Below are 18,624 nucleotides of genomic sequence, written 5' to 3' on the forward strand. Positions count from 1 at the left end.
GTTATGTGTCAGGCAGGCCTATGAGCTGTCATTATCATCACCAATCACAGATAAGGAGGCTGAGATTCAGAGAATTAGATAATGTATTAGGGCTCTCCAGAGAAACAGAACCAATAAAAGACATATATATAAAGAGATCTAATGTAGGTATTGGCTCACATGATTATGGTGTCTGAGAATTCCCAAGATCTGGCATGTGCCAGCTGGAGACCCAGGAAAGCCAGTGGTGTAGCGTGAAGGCCCAAGAGCTGGAGAACTGATGGTGTGGATCCAGTCTGAATCTGAAGGCCTGAGAACCAGGAGTGCCAAGGGCAGAAAGTCCAGGTCCCACCTCAAACAGGTTCAGTTATTCCGCCCTCCTCCACCGTTTTGTTCCCATCCGTGAATAGATCAGATGAGCCCCACCCATATTGGTGAAAGCCATCTGCTTTCTGCTCTCCAGCAATTCAAATGCTAATCTCATCCAAAATGCCCTCACAGACACACGCAGAAATAACATTTAACCAGCTATCTAACCATCACAGGTTAGCTTCCAATGGCCCACAGCCTGAAAGATACAAAGCCAGAACCTGAACTTAGAACTGACCAAAAAAACCTAAGCCCACACTCTTGACAAATGCAGACCAGGCATGAGGAGTAGGAATCAACAACTTATCTTGACTATGGTGAAAATAATCATTTTTGTTCTTTAAACTTTTAAAAGAACTACTTATTTGTTTTCTGTTTGATGAGAAGGGCTAAGTGGAAGCTGAGAGGCCAGTCGGACGGACAAAGAGGAAAAGAGAGCAGAGCAAGGGGGGCCGTTTGGGGGACCCTCTGGCAGTCCCTGGGGCATCTTCTGTCTAGGTCCTTACTTTTCTCACATGTTAACCTCTCTGCTTTCTCTTTGTAGTTGAGTTTCTGAAATTTCACTGACAATGTGTTTGCTGCATTTCTTTTTATTAGCTTTTTTCAGAAGTAGCTAGAATCCCAAGTGATTTCCTAGCACACAGTCTGAGAGTTGTCAATTTCAGTCAGTCTTTTGAGGAAAAGCAAGAGGCATTTTATTCCTGGGAGATGCCCACACCACAGCCTGGTGCTCCCGGGCCATGGGCTGGCCTTGTGCAGGAAAGGAGGCATTCTTATGTGTATTCCTGAAGGTGCCATGACTTCCACCAGCAGACCAAGCAGAAAGAGCACCTGCTAACGTAAGGTGTCCTCACTTTGCAGATGTGGGACCCGGCTCAAATTTTTAAAGACATTTCTAATTGAAAATAAGACCAAAGTTGACTCTCTGTCTAGGGATGGTTCTCAAGTAGGAGCCTTCTCTGATCTTCCTGTATAAAGAATCCACCTTTTATCACTCTACTGATAGTTTGTTTTTTATTATTTTATTATTTATTTAAATATGTTTAGGGGATACAAGTGCAGGTTTCTTACATGCAAATATCGCATTGTGGTAAAGTCTGGGATTTTAGCGTACCCATTACCCAAGTAGTGGACATTGTAATTTTTCAGTCCTCACCCCCTCGAACCCTCCCGCCTGTCATAGCCTCCAGTGTCTATTATTCCATTCTGCCTGTCCATATGTACGCATTGTTTAGCCCCCAGCTATAAGTGAGAACATGTGGTATTTGACTTTCTGTTTCTGAGTTATATCACTGAGGATAATGGCTTCCATATCCATCCATGTTGCTGCAAAAGACAGGATTCCATTCTTTTTTATGGCTGAGTCATATGCCATGGTATATATATATACCACATTTTTTTTATCTAATCCTACATTGATGGACACTTAGGTGGTTTCTATCTCTTTGTCATTGTGAATAGTGTTAGAGTAAACATGCAGGTATCTTTTTGATAGAATGATTTATTTCCCTTTGGGTATATACCTAGTAGTGGGATGGCTAGATTGAGTGGTAGTTCTATTCTTAGTTCTTTGAGAAATCTCCACACTGTTTTCCATAAAGGTTGTATGAATTTACATACCTACCAACAGTATGTGTTCCCTTTTCATCATATCCTCACCAACGTCTATTTTTGTTTTTGTTACATTTGCTTTTGAAGACTTGGTCATAAATTATTTGCATAGGCCAATGTCCAAAAGAGTTTTACGTAGGTTTCCTTGTAGAATGTTTATAGTTTCAGGTCTTACATTTAGGTCTTTAATCCATCTTGAGTTAATTTTTGTATATGGTGAGAAGTGTGGGTCCAGTCTCATTCTTCTGCATATCGCTATGCAATTTTCCCAGCACTAAATGGTGAATGACACTAAATGAATAGTGTCATTTCCCCAGTGTATATTTTTGTTGGTGTTATTGAAGATCAGTTGGTTGTAAGTATGTGGCTTCACTTATAGGTTATATATTCTGTTCCATTGATCTATGTGTCTGTTTTTGTACCAATACCATACTGTTTTGTTTACTATAACCTTGTAGTACAATTTGAAATTAAATAATGTTATACCTTCAGCTTTGTTCTTTTTGCCTAGGATTCCTTTGGCTAGTCAGGCTCCTTTTTAGTTCCATATGAAATTTATTGTTTTTTCTAATCCTGTGAAAAATGACATTGGTAACTTGATAGGGATTGTATTGAATCTGTAGATTATTGTAGCAATATAGTCATTTTGATGATGTTGATTCTTCTAATCCATGAGCATGGGATGTTTTTCCATTCATTTGTATCATCGACAATTTTTTTCTTCGGTGTTTTGTAGTCCTCCTTATAGAGATCTTTCACCTCCCTGGTTAAATATATTCCTCGATATTTTTGTAGCTAATTTAAATGGGATTACCTTCTTGATTTAGTCCTCAGCTAGATTGTTACTGGTATATAGAAATGCTACTGCTTTCAGTATGTTAATGTTGTATCCTGAAACTTTATTAAATTCATGTATCAAATATAACAGGTTTTTGGTAGAGTCTTTATGGTTTTCTAATTATAAAATCATATCATCAGCAAAAAGGGATGATTTGACTTCTTCTTTTCCAATTTGGATGCCTTTTGTTTTTTTCTCTTGCCTCACTGCGCTGTGGGTACTTCCAGTACTATGCTGAATAACAGTGGTGAAAGTGGGCATCCTCATCTTGTTCCAGTCCTTAGAGGAAAAGCTTTCAACTTTTCCCCATTAAGTATGCTGTTAGCTGTGGGTTTGTTATATAAGACCTTTATTATGTTGAGGTATGTTCCTTCTATGCCTAGTTTGTTGAGGATTTTCATCATGAAGTGATACTGAATTGTATTGAATGCAAAAATCCTTGACAAAATACTAGCAAATCAAATCTAACAGGACATTGAAAAGATAATACACCATAATCAGGTGGGATTTATCCCAGGGATGCAAGGATGATTCGACATACACAAATCAATGAATGTGATATATCACATAAACAGAATTAAGAACAAAAACCATATGATCATCTTGATAGATGCAGAAAAATGATAATTTCTTATTTGATCATGTGTTAGTATCTCTCCCTACCTAAACCTGCATTCATGGGCACACATGGGCAAGCGTGAGTGCGGGCACACGCGCATGCGCGCGCACACACACACACACACACACACACACACACACTCAGCACAGTGCTAGACCTGTAGTGGATAGTCAATAACTATTTGTCACGATTGACCTCAGCTTACTGATCCTAAGCAATAAGTCTTGTTCCTCAAGCCACACTGGCCACTGCTAGAAGCGTCTTTCAGAGCCTAAGATCCATTCAGTTCCTTCAGAGCACTGGGAGGCCCCCGTCCTTCCATCTCAGCTTACCAGGCCATAGCTCTTAGCAGAGCCCCTGCTAGCCTTTACTGTGTCTTTGGAGAGTCTTTTGTAAAAGGTGCCTGTCTGGGCAGGCACAGTCCTTGACCAGGGGCAAAGGCCCACAGCAGGACATAGGCTGGGCTCAGCCCTTTGAGCCTCCTCAGACTGGCCCTGCTGTGCAGGGCCCTACCTGAGAGAGGGGTTGAGACACACCACTCAGAAATGCTGCCCATGAGATCTGTGCATGAGGAGAAACTTGCACCTGTGAAAAGGAGTGAGAACCGTCCCCACATACTGTGCTGTGGGTGTCTCAGGATGCATCAGGAGGAGGAAAAGGCAATAGTTGGAATAGCGAGTATAAATATGCTACCTAGAGGTGGGAGGATGTGTTCATACAGTTTATGCACATTTACTCACATTCATACGTGTGTGCATACACATGTGCACTTACATTTTTTTTTTTTTTTTTTCAGATAGAGTCTTGCTCTGTCACCCAGGCTAGAACACAGTGGCGCAATCTCGGCTCACTGCAACCTCCACCTTTTAGGTTCAAGTGATTATCCTGCCTCAGCCTCCTGAGTAGCTGGGACTACAGGCACACACCACCATGCCTGGCTAATTTTTGTATTTTTAGTAGACACAGGGTTTCACCATGTTGGCCAGGATGGTCTCGATCTCCTGACCTCATGATCCACCCGCCTCGGCCTCCCAAATTGCTGGGATTACAGGTGTGAGCCACCGCACCTGGCTTTGCACTTACTTTTTTTATGGAAGGGTACACCAAAAACCAACACCTATGTCCCCATAGGTGAGGTGACTGCAATTTATCATCCAAACTGGTTCATTTGGGGGAAGGAAAGTGGGCGCTAATCACTTGGGATGTGTGAACAGGACTTTCCCAAGCAAAACAGGAGGTGTGGACACCCCATCTGGAGGAGGGGATATGGGGAGGGACCTGGGAGGCTTCATCCAGGCTCTCCGTCTGGGTGGCTGGGTGACTGCCCCTTAACAAGACCTGCTGGCCCCAGGCTGGCTTCCTTATCTATGACATGGGCTCTTGCCGAGGATGGTCTCCAAGGATGGTGGCTACAGCTTAAGCCAGGGTGCCCCCAAACTGTTCCCTGGGGCCTGAGATACCATCTGGACCTTGCTCCATGACCTTTGCTTCTTGGTCCTGCCAGGAGGGACTCCTCAGCCTGGCCTCTGCCCACTCCCATCTTTCTCAGGGTGTTTTCATTGGGTAGACAGTATATCCCTAACCCTGGAAATTCTCCCTCCTCAGGTACCCACTGGAGAAGCAGATGTGGGTGCCCTGGAGAACCCAGTGTGTGGGGCCCAAAGCATGTTAGGAAGTTCTCAGGACATGCACATCTTGGAGGATGAAGTCATTATATTGCATGCCAGTCTTCTTTGCAGTAAGCACTGATTATTAAGCATTTTAGGAATTGTTATGTCTTTGCCCAGTGGCCAGATTCTCCCCACAATCCCAGATCTCACATTTGCTCAGCAAACTCACAAGAAGAAGACATGAAGTCTCAGGGCTAAAAGTGGGAGTGAATTTTCAGAATTGTTTTTTCTGAAGCTGATTTCTACCATGGACTCTGATCACAGAGTGCAAGTCACAGTTCCAAACTCTCATCCCAGATAAGATCTTGTTTGCCCTCCATTTTAGAGCCCCCAGCTAAATTGGAGTTCCAGTACCAGAGCAGCTAGCAAACCTGCAATAAGGAGAAATGAAAAGGGACCTGGACATGGGCGTTTACAGTGTGCCTTTCATGGAATACTTCTCTTACCTGGCAGGTGTCCTAATGCCTGGTTGCCTAACCCATGACCCATGTCCCTCACATGGGAAGCTTGTTTGTACTGGCAGATGGCTTTGTGGCTCCTTTCTGGCCTGTGTCTAGTTTTCTCTTACCTGACCGTTGCTCTGTGGCTGGGACCAGCCTTGTGTTCTCCTTGGTGTCTGGTGAAAACATGGCCTGGGGTAGCCTCTGCTTCTTCCAATGGAAGGTGCAAATTCAGTCCACCGCCACAATGGGAAACAAGTTCAAAGGTTTTTACTTACAGATCCTGGGCATGCAGGCCATCATGAGTTGGGAGGGCAGTGCTCCATCCCAGGGTCACATGAGGCAGGGATTAAGAGTCAGGCAGAGAGATCCAACTAGAAATATATATAGGGGAATAGGATGTGGGTCACTTTAAGTTCATGGGCAAATGCCTGAATGGTCCATTTAAAGGAAGTGGTGGGAAAGTGGAAAGCCCAGTCTGCTAGGCAGAGAGATGCCTCTAAGTTCTTATCTCTGGACACCAGCTTGGGTCTTTGGGTGTGGTGTTCTACTTCTAATGCCCAGGCAGCAACCTCTGCTGTTTCGTTTCTGTTACACCCTCTACTCCCTCAGGTGCTCTCTGGCTGCCTTCAACACTGAGGCTTCTGGTATAGAACCAGGACCCTCCCTAAGTTTTGGACAAGGAGGCAGAAGCAAGTAGGGAACGTCATTATGATTTTCAAGCTGCCCCCCGCTGGAGCTGGGATCCTCTCTGCCACCCGCTGGGTCACTGAGCAGGTTTCAGTTGCTCACATGGCTCCCATGCTCAACACTAAAACTGGAATGGAGAAAAACTGCTCTGCTCCAGCTGTCCTCCATCACCTCTCAACTGGGCCTGCCATCCTGTCATTGCTGCTGAAATAAAATGGCCCTGCCTTATGTTAGCCATGAAAAGAATGCCATGCCAGTACAATGGTGCCTAATACTTAACCTTTGCACTGTTGTTACCTTGGAGGCCCTCTTGCATAGCTACTCAAATACCAGAGTGTTCTGCCAGGAGGCTCCATGCTGGGCATGGCCCAACTCCACGCCTTTGCCCTAGCACAGAACTTGAAGGATGGGTAGATGAATGGACAGACAAGTAGGTGCTTGGGCAGATAGATGGTTGAATGGAAGAATTGAAGGATGATGAGTACATGGATGGATGCGTGGGTAGGTGGGTGGGTGGGTGGGTGGATGGATGGATGGATGTACATGTGGGTGGATGGACAGGTCGATGCGTGGGTGCGTGGACAGGTGTATGGGTGGGTGGATGGCATGGATGGATGAATGCATGGACGGATGGATGGATGGATAGATGGACATGTGGGTGGATGGACAGGTGGATGGGTGGGTGAGTGGACAGTTGTATGGGTGGGTGGATGGCATGAATGGATGGACAGATGGATGCACAGACAGCGGAGGGATGGATGGATGGATGGATGGATGGATGGATGGATGGATGGACAAGTGGATGGGTGGATCAATGGATGGATGAGAGAGAGGGAGGGAAGGAAGAGAGATGGGTGGGTGTGTGTGTGGGTGGATGGATGGATGGATGAATGGATGAATATATAGATAGGAAGAAGGATGGATAGGTTGGTAGATGTTACATGAAGGCAGGGTTCCCTGAGGGCCTCTGCAGTGCCTTTCACAGCACCAGTGTATAGTGAGTGCTCAATGAATATTTATTGGTTTTTTGGTTGGAAATACAATGGCCCTGCTTTAAGTTTTGCATGAGAAGAATGCTGTGCCAGTACAAAGGTGCCTAATACTGAGCCTTCATGCTGTTGTTACCATGGGGGTCCTCCTGTGTAGCTGCTCAGATCTCAGAGTGTTCTGCCAGGAAGTGAAGATGGGACTCAGAACCCAGGGCTGAGAGGGCTACCATTCACCTTGCTCTGCCCACTTCTCAGCATTAGTATCTGACTCATGAGCAGCTCCTCTCTTTCCAGCACTGTCCCCTCCATTCCTTGAATTAGGGAAGGAACAGTGCTCCACATTTCTAGTTGGGGTATTTGTCTCTCCAAGTATGCAGGTTTTAACTCCATATTCTCTCCCCCTGTGCTGTTCATTATCTTGTTCAACCATTCACTCGCTGGCACTCAGTGCATATTAGGTGACAGGGACAAACAAGCAACTTCCAAAAGCACTTGACCCCTAGGCACCGCAGCTTGGCTTTCAGGTGTGGCCGGGCAGGCTAATCACCTGCAATGTTTCAAAATGCACACCAGGAGCGCTGCGTTTAGACCTGGCATAAAATATATGTGTGTGTATGTGTGAATATGTATTCATGGCAATACATATTTAAAACATTCCTCTTCTACTTCCCTTTCCTTCCTCGCTGAAAAAGTAAGTTCTAAAGCCATTAGGTGGGGCAAAGCAAGGTGGCATCTAGAGTGGGTGGGGGATGGGAGGACACCAGGGGCCAGAGCCAGATGTCAGCCACACAGGTGAAGAGGGCCACCTCGGGGATGGGGGCAGAGGGAGGAGATGGCTGACATATGGGAAGACTGATCAAATAAGGAAATGCTTTAGAATGAATACAAACAAGTTTTCTCAAAGTAAGTGAAGAAAGTTGCAAGTAGAATTAATTTTGTGGGGTTAGATTGGAATTGGAAGTATCAATGAACTCAAGGTTTTCTATAAATATTGAGAGGGAGAGAAACATGAAAATAAATAAACATGGAGAGGGAGAGAAAGATGAAAATAAACATGCAAAAATATGTATCCATGTGTGAGTGTGAACTTGAACCATCTTTTTGCACCAGGAAGCAAGAAAGTGCTCTAAGAAATGATGGCAGCTGGGCACGGTGGCTCACACCTGTAATCCCAACACTTTGGGAGGCTGAGACAGAAGGATGACTTGTGCCCAGAAGTTTGAGACCAGCCTTGGCAACATAGTGAGACCCCTGTCTCTACAAAAATGAAAAAAGTTTTCTGGGCATAGTGGTGCCCTGTGGTCCCAGCTACTTGGGAGGTCAAGATGGGAGGCTCACTTGACCCCAGGAGTTTGAGACTGCAGTGAGCTATGATCTCACCACTGCACTCCAGCCTGGGCAACAGAGTGAGACCCTGTCTCAAAAAAAAAAAAAGAAAAGAAAAAAGAAACGATGAGGATGTCAAATGGACACAGATCCAGCTTTAGAAAAGCCACACTGACCACATCAAGGAGTATCTGAGCATCCACATAATCACACTAATGGATTATAACCCACTGAATAAAATGGAAAACCAGAAATCCATAGTGATACCAATAAACCTATAAAGATTTGGTGAGGAATGGAGTATTTGCATAGGTTCAAGTTCCTCCCCACAAAATGCTTGTTAATTTCAAAGGAAAAATTAGTAGTCTGCAGGGGCAAGGCCTGGAAGATGACCTTAAGGAGTGGTCCAGGTCAACCTCACCATTGATGGGACAATCTGCAGTTCACACAACCTGACAAGATGTCACAAGAAGGACTCAGCTTCACCCAATCCAATCTAACTGTGAGGAAATAGAGAAACCCTTATGAAGGACATTCTACAAAATACCCAACCTGCAATCTTCAAAAGTGTCAAGGTCATGGAAGTCAAGGATGTCCTGAAAAATGTTCCAGGTGAAGGAGACTAAGGAGACGCCACCACTGAATGCAGCACCTGATCCTGAGCAGGAACCTTTGTTCTAAAAGGCATTATTGGGACAGCTGGCACACACATGTGGGGTCTGGTGATTGCATGTAACCGTGTGAATTCCTCATGTCGGTAGCCATGTGGTGGTTTTGTAGGAGGATGTTCTGTTCATAGAAAATGAACAAGAACTTTCCAGGGTGATGGGGCGCCAGGTTGGCTGTTTATTTTCAAATGGTTCAGGGAAACAAAAGCTCTTTTTACTGTATGTGCACAACTATTTTGTGAGGTTTCGATTGCTGCCAATTTTTTGAACTGTTAAGGTAGATTGAGTTGGATGTGGTGGCTCATGCCTGTAATCCCAGCACTTTGGGAGGCCAAGGCTGGTGGATCACTTGAGGCCAGGAGTTCGAAACCAGCCTGGCCAACATGGTGAAACCCCGTCTCCACTAAAAATACAAAAAAATTAGCTGGGCATGGTGGCAAATGCCTGTAATCCCAGCTACTTGGGAGGCTGAGGCTTGTAAAAAGTAAAATAGAGGTTCTTCTTTAAAGACTTTCCTCCCCATCTAGTTAAATAGTAACTTCTTTTAGAAGCAAAATTTATTCAAAGACCTGTGCTAACATTCTTAAATATCTGCTAGCCATAATAAAAAAAATCAACACACTTTATATTCTTAGCTCCCACAATTTAGCCTAAATATTTGCCTGGCATACTCACACTAGTCCAAGCAAGCACTACGTCACAGTCTGGTCCTCTTCCTTCTTTAAAAGCGTTTTTACCTTTCTCAACATTCCACAAGTTACTTCCTCCTTCCTTTATTCTCCTCTGCATTTGCCTCTTTTAAAAAATTCTAAGTTACTAACCAATCAAAACAAATACAAAATGTAAAATCCCGTTCCAGCCAATAAAAACCAGACACAGCAGTAAGGTGGATGCGTCAGATTATAAATGACCCTGTCTCCTTTATTCAATATACTCTCATAACAAAACTGCTGGCAAGTACACCCTTTCTACAAAAAATATAAAAATGGCCTCACTAAAAAAAGTTAAATTTATATTCAAGTACTATTGCTTTACGACACCAGGAAACAAACATTTCAAGCCATTTTGGTGGCCCGTGTGGGGATACATTCTCCGCCGGGGGTGGTCTCCAGTCCTCTCTCATAAGGGAGCGTGCTCCTCTGCCTCATTGCAGTGACCTCAAGGATAAGAGCTCAAAACCCACCCAGTATGTGGAATAAACTCGAGTCTCAGCAGTGCAAAAAAAAAAATCCTCACATATCACGTGAACCAGAAAACTCTGTGCACAGATCGAGGAAAAAACACCGGGAGAGCCGGTAAAGTATTTCTGTAGTAATCAAGACTGAGGAAAAAGCTGCGGGACAGTAAAGCATTCCTTAGTTAAAACATACCAAGAAGAGAGACTGCAGGGGCGGTAAAACATTCCTTAGGACTAGACACAAAAAGCCATGGGAGGTGGTAAAATATTCCTTAGCCAGGTTGTCTTAAAGGTTAAAAAAAGGTAAAAAAAAAAAATCCCCACTGAGTGGGGGTTAAACCTCAAAAAGAGGTGAGAAATCCCCATTGAGGGGGGGATTAAGCCTTAAGGTAAAAAATCCCCATTGTCGGGGGTTAAACCTCAAAAAGAGATGAGAAATCCCCATGGGGGGGCGCTGAACCTCACACAAACCTCTGATAGTAAGATATATATACATATATATGTATGTTACATATATATACATATATATATTCAAAACTCCCCTTTCCCCTCTTCTCGGGGGGGAAAAAAAAAAAACACTAAGCTCCACTCCTGCCAGTCGCTCCTCCAGGGGAAGGGGAAAAAAAAAAAAGCAAAAACACCAAGCATGACGCCAGACAGCCAGGCACACCAAAAATTAAGTCCCTCTTCCCAGCCCAGCTCTATGTGAAAAAGAGGGCGGGGACTGTCGCAGGAAGAAAAGCTAACAAGATGAAAGGACCTAACTCTTACGATTAACGACAGGTGTCTGCCAAGCCTCTGGGCCAGTGACGGCCCTGGGCCAGGACTGCAGCCCGCCTGGGCCAAGACTATAGCCACGCAAATCCCACCCAGCCCAAAAAACTAAGTGTAGAAAAAATAAATAAATCGGAAAAAAAAAAATTAAAAAAACAGGGGAAACAGACGGCAGCGCATACGTGGGGGCGCGGCCCGTGCCTTGCCCAGCCTGCGCTGCAGGAGCCGCAAGACCGGGAAAACTCGGGGAAAAAAAAAAAGGAAACAAAAAATGACAGAGAGGGAGAGAAAAATAAAGTGCAAATAAAAAAAAAAGGAAAATAAAGTGCAAGTAAGAAAAAAATAGAAAAAAGTAAGTAAAAAAAACTAGAAAAGACAAAAATCAAAGACACAGAGGGTAAAATTAGGAAAAGAAATAATGTAAAAGGCAGAAAGTTAAAACATATTAAAAATTGTCTATAAAAGTCATTAAAAAGTTATTAAAAAATTTATGCAAAAAGTATTATATAATTTAAAAGTAATTAGGCCTCCTAAATGTAAAACTATTTTTAAAAGTTTATATACAAAATATGTAAAAAAAATACTTTTAATAAAATTACAAAAAGACAAAAATATGAATTTTTACCTACATTAAAAGGTTAAAAAAATTTTGTTTTAAAAGTTTAAACAAGGCCGGGCGTGGTGGCTCATGCCTGTAATTTCAGCACTTTGGGAGGCTGAGGCAGGCAGTCACGAGGTCAGGAGATGGAGACCATCCTGGCTAACATGTTGAAACCCCGTCTCTACTAAAAATACAAAAAAATTAGCCGGGCATGGAGGCAGGTGCCTGTAGTCCCAGCTACTCGGGAGGCTGAGGCAGAGAAGAATGGCGTGAACCCAGGAGGCAGAACTTGCAGTGAGCTGAGATCGCACCACTGCACTCCAGCCTAGGCAACAGAGCAAGACTCCGTCTCAAAAAAAAAAAAAAGTTTAAACAAATTTTAAAATATTAATTATAAAGAAAATTCTGTGTGTAAACATATTAGCTAAAGAGGTATCCCATTTTTCTGTAAACATTAAAATAAAAGCACAATAAATTTTTCTTAAAGCACTAACCTGCTCTTTAACAAAAATTATAAAAAGTTTAAAAATGTCTATAAAAACCTTACCTTATAGTCAGACATTAAAAGTAAATAATGTCTGCAAAATTTTATTAAAGTTTAACATTAATAGCACATTAATGTAAAAAAAACATAAAATCATACAAAAAGCATTATCAAATATAAAATAGTGCTTAACTTTCTCAAAGCCTGAGGGCGGCCAAATAAGTCACAAGGCCCCTCATCCCCAAGGCCACAACACGCAGGGGCGGTGAAGGCCACAAAAAAGCCAAGACCTTAGGGGGCAGGGCTGCAATGTCCCCTAGGCAACACTAAGCAGAAATGGAGCAGAAGACGTCACCATGGGGCCTCAAACCCCAGAATACGCAACAAAAATTAAATACTTAATTTATCTTCCACTTTCCCTTTCCTCAAAACTAAAAATCTTTTAACACAGGTACCAACCCTTAAATTTCTAGTACACCAGCACCAGCCTAAAAACCACATTCTTGCCTGGCGCAGTGGCTCACGCCTGTAATCTCAGCACTTTGGGAGGCCGAGGCAGGCGGATCATGAGGTCAGGAGATCAAGACCATCCTGGCTAACCCAGTGAAACCCCGTCTCTAGTAAAAATACAGAAAGAAATTAGCCAAGCGTGGTGGCAGGTGCCTGTAGTCCCAGCTACTGGGGTGGCTGAGGCAGGAGAATGGCGTGAACCCAGGAGGCGGAGCTTCTAGTGAGCTGAGATCGCGCCACAGCACTCCAGCCTGGGTGAAGACTCCATTTCAAAAAAAAAAAAAACACATCCTTATCAAAAAATAAACTCAAGCCAGCCTGGGAAGGACCCTATTTTATGCTGTTAACCACTAAAACCGCCTTCCACACAGCCAAGAAAAAATGGACCCACTATACTCAAATCAAGAAAACATCTTAGGTTACTATACTAAAATCAAGCCCTAAGTTAAAATTTTAAAAAGCTTAATTTTCATATACTTTCTCTATTACTTCCTTTCCTTTCCTTATTCTGTTACTAGCTCCCTTGTTACTAATGTAACTAAATCTAACTCACCTCAAACCATTGCCTTTAATGCGTGCTCTATCATACCTTGTAAAAATATAAAAAAATCAATGACAGCTGGCCTTTTCACACAAATATTTACGTACTGGCCCTCTAATTAACAAATTACTCCTAACACTTATCGTTATAATCACCTGCAGCCAAAACGCCAATTTTCTGCTCCTGAGAGGTGAAGCCAGCTAGACTTCCTGGGTTGAATGGGACTTGGAGAACTTTTCTGTCTTACAAGAGGATAGTAAAATGCACCAATCAGCACTCTGTAGCTAGGATTGTAAAGTGCACCAGTCAGTGCTCTTTAAAACGCACCAATCAGCAGAATCCTAAAAGTAGCCAATCACAGGGAAGATTGAAAAAAGGACATTCTGATAGGACAGAAATGGAACATGGGAGGGGCCAATAAGGGAATAAAAGCTTGCCACCCCAACCAGCAGCAGCAGCAACCTGCTCGGGTCCCGTTCCATGTTTTAGAACCTTTGTTCTTTCGCTCTTCACAATAAATCTTGCTGCTGCTCACTCTTTGGGTCTGTGCCACCCTTAAGAGGTGTAACACTCACCGTGAAGGTGCGCGACTTCATTCTTGAAGTCAGAGAGACCACAAACCCACTGGAAGGAACCAACTCCAGACACACTACAGCCTGACAACCTTATAATAAATGGAACAACGTCCTTTAAACTACTCAAGAGCAAAGTTAGACTTCCACAAAAAAAACTTACACAAATCTAAAACCCTTCATCTATTTCATTAAAAAACCTACCCAACCTTATCAATATAACCCTGTCCTTCTATCACCACCTCCACCTTAACTAACTCTAAACCTGCCCTTAATCACTTCTATAATATAGAAATTTGACATAAATTTTTTAAAACCCTAAATAGTTTTAAAATACACATTATTCCCCCATCTTCCCCTTCTTCAGTAGCCTAAGTTCTAAATCTCACACCAGTTACTCCTACATCTAATAAAAGTAGAATGTCTATTATAAAAATAAAAAATCAAAGACAGACCTTATCCATCAAAACAATGTATCAAAATACAAATGCCTAGCTAAAATAAATATTCCGTTCACACTTTAGAAACAATTATGACACTATTACACTTGTACACATGGTACTCCAGAGGCCCAAATTATCCCCTTTCCACTTAAATGGTCGCCTCATCAACCAAATATAAACTATATAGTAGCTCTTTTTCAAAATCCCACTGCTTAAAATAATCCATCGGCCAAGCTCTCTCTGCTATTCCCCAAAATTCAACACCCTGCGGGTCAGCCCCCAAGGGCAATCCAGCTTCCACCTTTTCTAAATGCCAAATTTACTTTGTGCCTCTCATGGCAAGAAAAAAATTTAATATTCCTTAAAAGCATTTTAAAAGATGCAAGAAGCTCAAGCTTTTCCAAAGCTTGCCCATCAATCCATGCTTAGCCATCCCCAAGCAAATATATGGTAGTACTGTAAAGGACCTTTACTAAACACTGTGCCAAATAATTGAAACAGTACTAATCCAATTAGCTGTCCTTCACTCTAGCATTTCATCAATCTAAAAAAATAAAAACAAAACACCGCAGGCCAAAAAAAAATCCTTGTAAGTCCTTTAATCCTCAAGTTTACATAAATGCTATTAAAATCCTGTAAAAAAAAATCCAAATAAAGTTAAAACACAAAATCAAATAGCTGCAAAATTTAAATCCATGTTATTCTGGCAAGTAACTATGAATAAAAAAAGTAAACTAAATTATATCTGTTACAATCAGCAATAATTCATAAATTACACTGAAAACACCATAAAAAAATAGCTAAGCAATTAGGACCTACCAGACAAATTGCCTAAAAAAAAAAAACTGTAAATATAATATTAGCAAAAACAAAAAATAATGTCGTAATTAAAACTCAATATTGTACCTTTATTTCTAATACTGCCCCTAACAAAACTATAACAAAAATTAACAGCACTATCCAATAAACTTGCCAAAAATTCTAAAATAAATAACCCTTTTTCTAAAATAATAAAACATTAATTCGATAAGTAAAAAACAAAATGTAGCCAGGCGTGGTGGCTCATGCCTGTAATCCCAGCACTTTGGGAGGCCGAGGCAGGCGGATCACGAGGTCAGGAGATCGAGACCATCGTGGCTAACACAGTGAAACCCCGTCTCTACTAAAAATACAAAAAGAAATCAGCCGGGCATGGTGGTGGATGCCTGTAGTCCCAGCTACTGGGGAGGCTGAGGCAGGAGAATGGCATGAACCCAGGAGGCAGAGCTTTCAGTGAGCCAAGATCGTGCCACTGCACTCCAGCCTGGGTGACAGAGCGAGACTCCATCTCAAAAAAAAAAAATTTAACTTCAATTCTCACCTTGTTCATTCTAATAATATTAATATACTTATAAGTTATTATATTATTCCCTGCCTTCAAAATTTTATACAAAAACTTATCTCTACCACTCTTACAAAGTTAACTCGTAACTCTCCTCCACCCTATTCAAAAAATTACTTCTCTTAAAGCAATTAAAACAGACAAATTAAAAAAAAAATTATGAGGGAGAATTGTAAAAAGTAAAATAGAGGTTTCTCTTCAAAGCCTTTCCTCCCTATCTAATTAAAAATAAATAGTAACTTCTCTTAGAAGCAAAATTTATTCAAAGACCTGTGCTAACATTCTTAAATATCTGCTAGCCATAATAAAAAAGTCAACATACTTTATATTTTTAGCTCCCACAATTTAGCCTAAATATTTGCCCTAGCATACTTATACTAGTCCAAGAAAGCATTAAGTTATAGCCTGTTCCTCTTCCTTATTTAAAAGTATTTTTACCTTTCTCAACATTCCTTCCTTTATTCTCCTCTGCCTTTGCCTCTTTTAAAAAATTCTAAGTTACTAACCAATCAAAACAAATACAAAATGTAAAATCCCATTCCAGCCAATAAAAACCGGACACAGCAATAAGATGGACGGGTCAGGTTATAAATAATCCTATCTCCTTTATTCAATATTCTCTCATAACAAAACTGCTAGCAAATATACCCTTTCTACAAAAAATATAAAAATGGCCTTACTAAAGAAATGAAATTTATATTCAAGTGCTATTTCTTTACAACACCAGAAAACAAACATTTCAAACAGGTTGCAGTGAGCTAACACCACTGCACTCCAGGCTGGGTAACAAAGCGAGACTCCGTCTCAAAAAAAAAAAAAAAAAAAAAAGATAAATTGAATCATAAGAAAAAGAAAAAAACATGGATAGTATGTAACCAGAATTCCCCAGGTGATGGTAATGCATTCCCTAGGATTCAAAACCTGCATTCTGGAAGTCCCAGGTGGCTGGGAACTGTGCCCATGAACCCATGAAGCTCTTTCCCCAGGCCATGCCAGGGGCCACATTTGTCGGCCCTGGCCCCACCTGCCGCCATCCTCACAGACTCCCTCAGTTGATTCTGAGCATTCCTCGGACACTCAGGAACAAGTCTGAGAGCTACCTCTGGGGAGTCTTGGCTGGCGCTGTCATCTCAGCCGGCAGGCACTGCAGGTGCAGCCGAGGCTCCATAACACTGTGAGCTCTGGCTGTCTTCTCAACGTGCACCTCCCTTTTGGGTGGCCCTGCTATGGGGGGACATCGAGGCTGCCACCTTCTGCCCGAACATCTTAGGGTTTGAGTGGAAGCATTCTTGAGCCTGCTGTTTCCCTGATCCTCAGACATGAGCCTGGGCGTGGTCAGGGAGGGTCTGGGCCACCTGGGCTGCACATTCACGTCGCATCCTCTCTGGCTCTGGACTGAAATCCAGACAGCCTTCTCACTGTTCTCCATTGGGGTGAGTGTCTTCTAGAAGGCTCCTCAGATCTTGGTGGTAATGACCCCACCAGCCGATCAGATGTGCCCAGGGAACCCCTGGGTCCCTGAGAGAAATAAACAGGAGAGGAACCCCTCCATCCCTCCGCCCCCCCACTGCTTCCTTGTGAAACACCCCCAGAGAGCCAACAGCCCTGCTGCCACAGGCTCTGGTGGGCTGCCTCCGCCTGCAGAGAGACTCGCCTTCACAGCGGCCAGCACTCTTCACCTGCGGGCTCTTTCCAACTCGTCTTCTGAGACCACTCCCACGGTGGGGTAGGGGAGCTGGGACCTGTGCGTTTGCCATCGGCGGATGGCATGAGAAGTGGCCCAGGATGGCGCAGCTGCTGGGGTCCATGAAGATAATATCCAGAGTGGGGAGGGCTCAGCCCTTGTATGAAGCAGTCCCCACTTTCTCCATCCTCCACCCTGTTTTAGTCAGTGACCAGCTGGCTCTGTTTTGTTTCACAGTGTGGATAACTCTGAGGACCCCGTGTACGAGAGCCTGGAAGAGTTCCACGTTTTTGTCCTAGCCCATATATTAAGAAGGCCCATCGTTGTTGTGGCAGATACAATGTTAAGAGACTCCGGTGGAGAAGGTAAGTTCTCAAAGAGATGTGTTGTATTCGTGACACAGAAAGCATAGCATCCCATCTAGAAAGCAGATAGCAGAGCTCAAGGTCGAGCTCCCAGAGGCCGCAGAGCGTCACTCTGTGCAAAGATCTCCTTGACGTGTTTCTTTCTCCTCCCTGATGGCAGCAGGGATTGCTGTTGACCAGCTGTCCTGCCTATCAACGGCAGGTGGCCAGGAGAAATCTGGTCGTGTGAAGACCAGGACTAAGCCCAGAGGGGCTCCTGTCTCCTGTCATGTGCCTAGGGCACAGCAGACAGCCCACACTTCTCCAACAGCCCTGGGCCATGTCCTGGAGGCACTCGGTCACTCAGGTGCATTCCCGCCCCTCCACAGACTACATGTGTGTTAAAGACTAAAAAGAAAGGAAGACAGAATGCATACAGCCATTTGGCAAAGGCTGTGGTAGAATCAGAACTGGCAGAGAAAGAGGCAAGGGCAGTTTATGGCCTGCCCACCGAAAGCCACACTCTGTGCACAACCCCTTCTTGAATGTTCCTCCATTCAGCCCTTGCCACAACCTCCCAGGGTGGACACCACCCTTCCCACTTTACAGAGATGAAACTGAAGCCCAGAGAGGCTAGGCAATGTCCCCAGCGGGGATCAGCCCAGGGCAGGGAGTGCTCCAAAGCCTGTCCTCCCTCCAGCGTGCAGCTGCCCAGAGCATCCCTCCAGCCCAGTTTGAATTTACACCTGCACCTTAACAAAAGCCACAGGTCTTCCAGGGAGCTCTACAAATCAGGATGTGGCTCTTCACGCTAAATCACAGCTGCCATAAAAAATCTGATGTGGGCACGATGGTTATGTAGCCAGGGAACTGGTAGGACACAGGTCCTGCCTGGCCCACCCCCTTCCCTCTGT

The 18,624-nt window shown here is 43.4% G+C and overlaps 1 protein-coding gene across 1 annotated transcript in view; it reads left to right on the forward strand.

Moving 5' to 3' along the window:
- The window catches only part of OTUD7A (OTU deubiquitinase 7A), a 392,070-nt gene that overhangs the window by 344,145 nt on the left and 29,301 nt on the right, over nucleotides 1-18,624 (forward strand). The window contains exon 12 of the mRNA XM_032175334.2: nucleotides 17,604-17,731. Within this exon, the coding sequence (XP_032031225.1) occupies nucleotides 17,604-17,731 (128 nt within the window). The remainder of the gene's footprint in view (nucleotides 1-17,603; nucleotides 17,732-18,624) is intronic.

Source organism: Hylobates moloch, unplaced genomic scaffold (assembly GCF_009828535.3).
Source record: "Hylobates moloch isolate HMO894 unplaced genomic scaffold, HMol_V3 SCAFFOLD_14, whole genome shotgun sequence".
Classification (NCBI taxonomy): Eukaryota; Metazoa; Chordata; class Mammalia; order Primates; family Hylobatidae; genus Hylobates; species Hylobates moloch.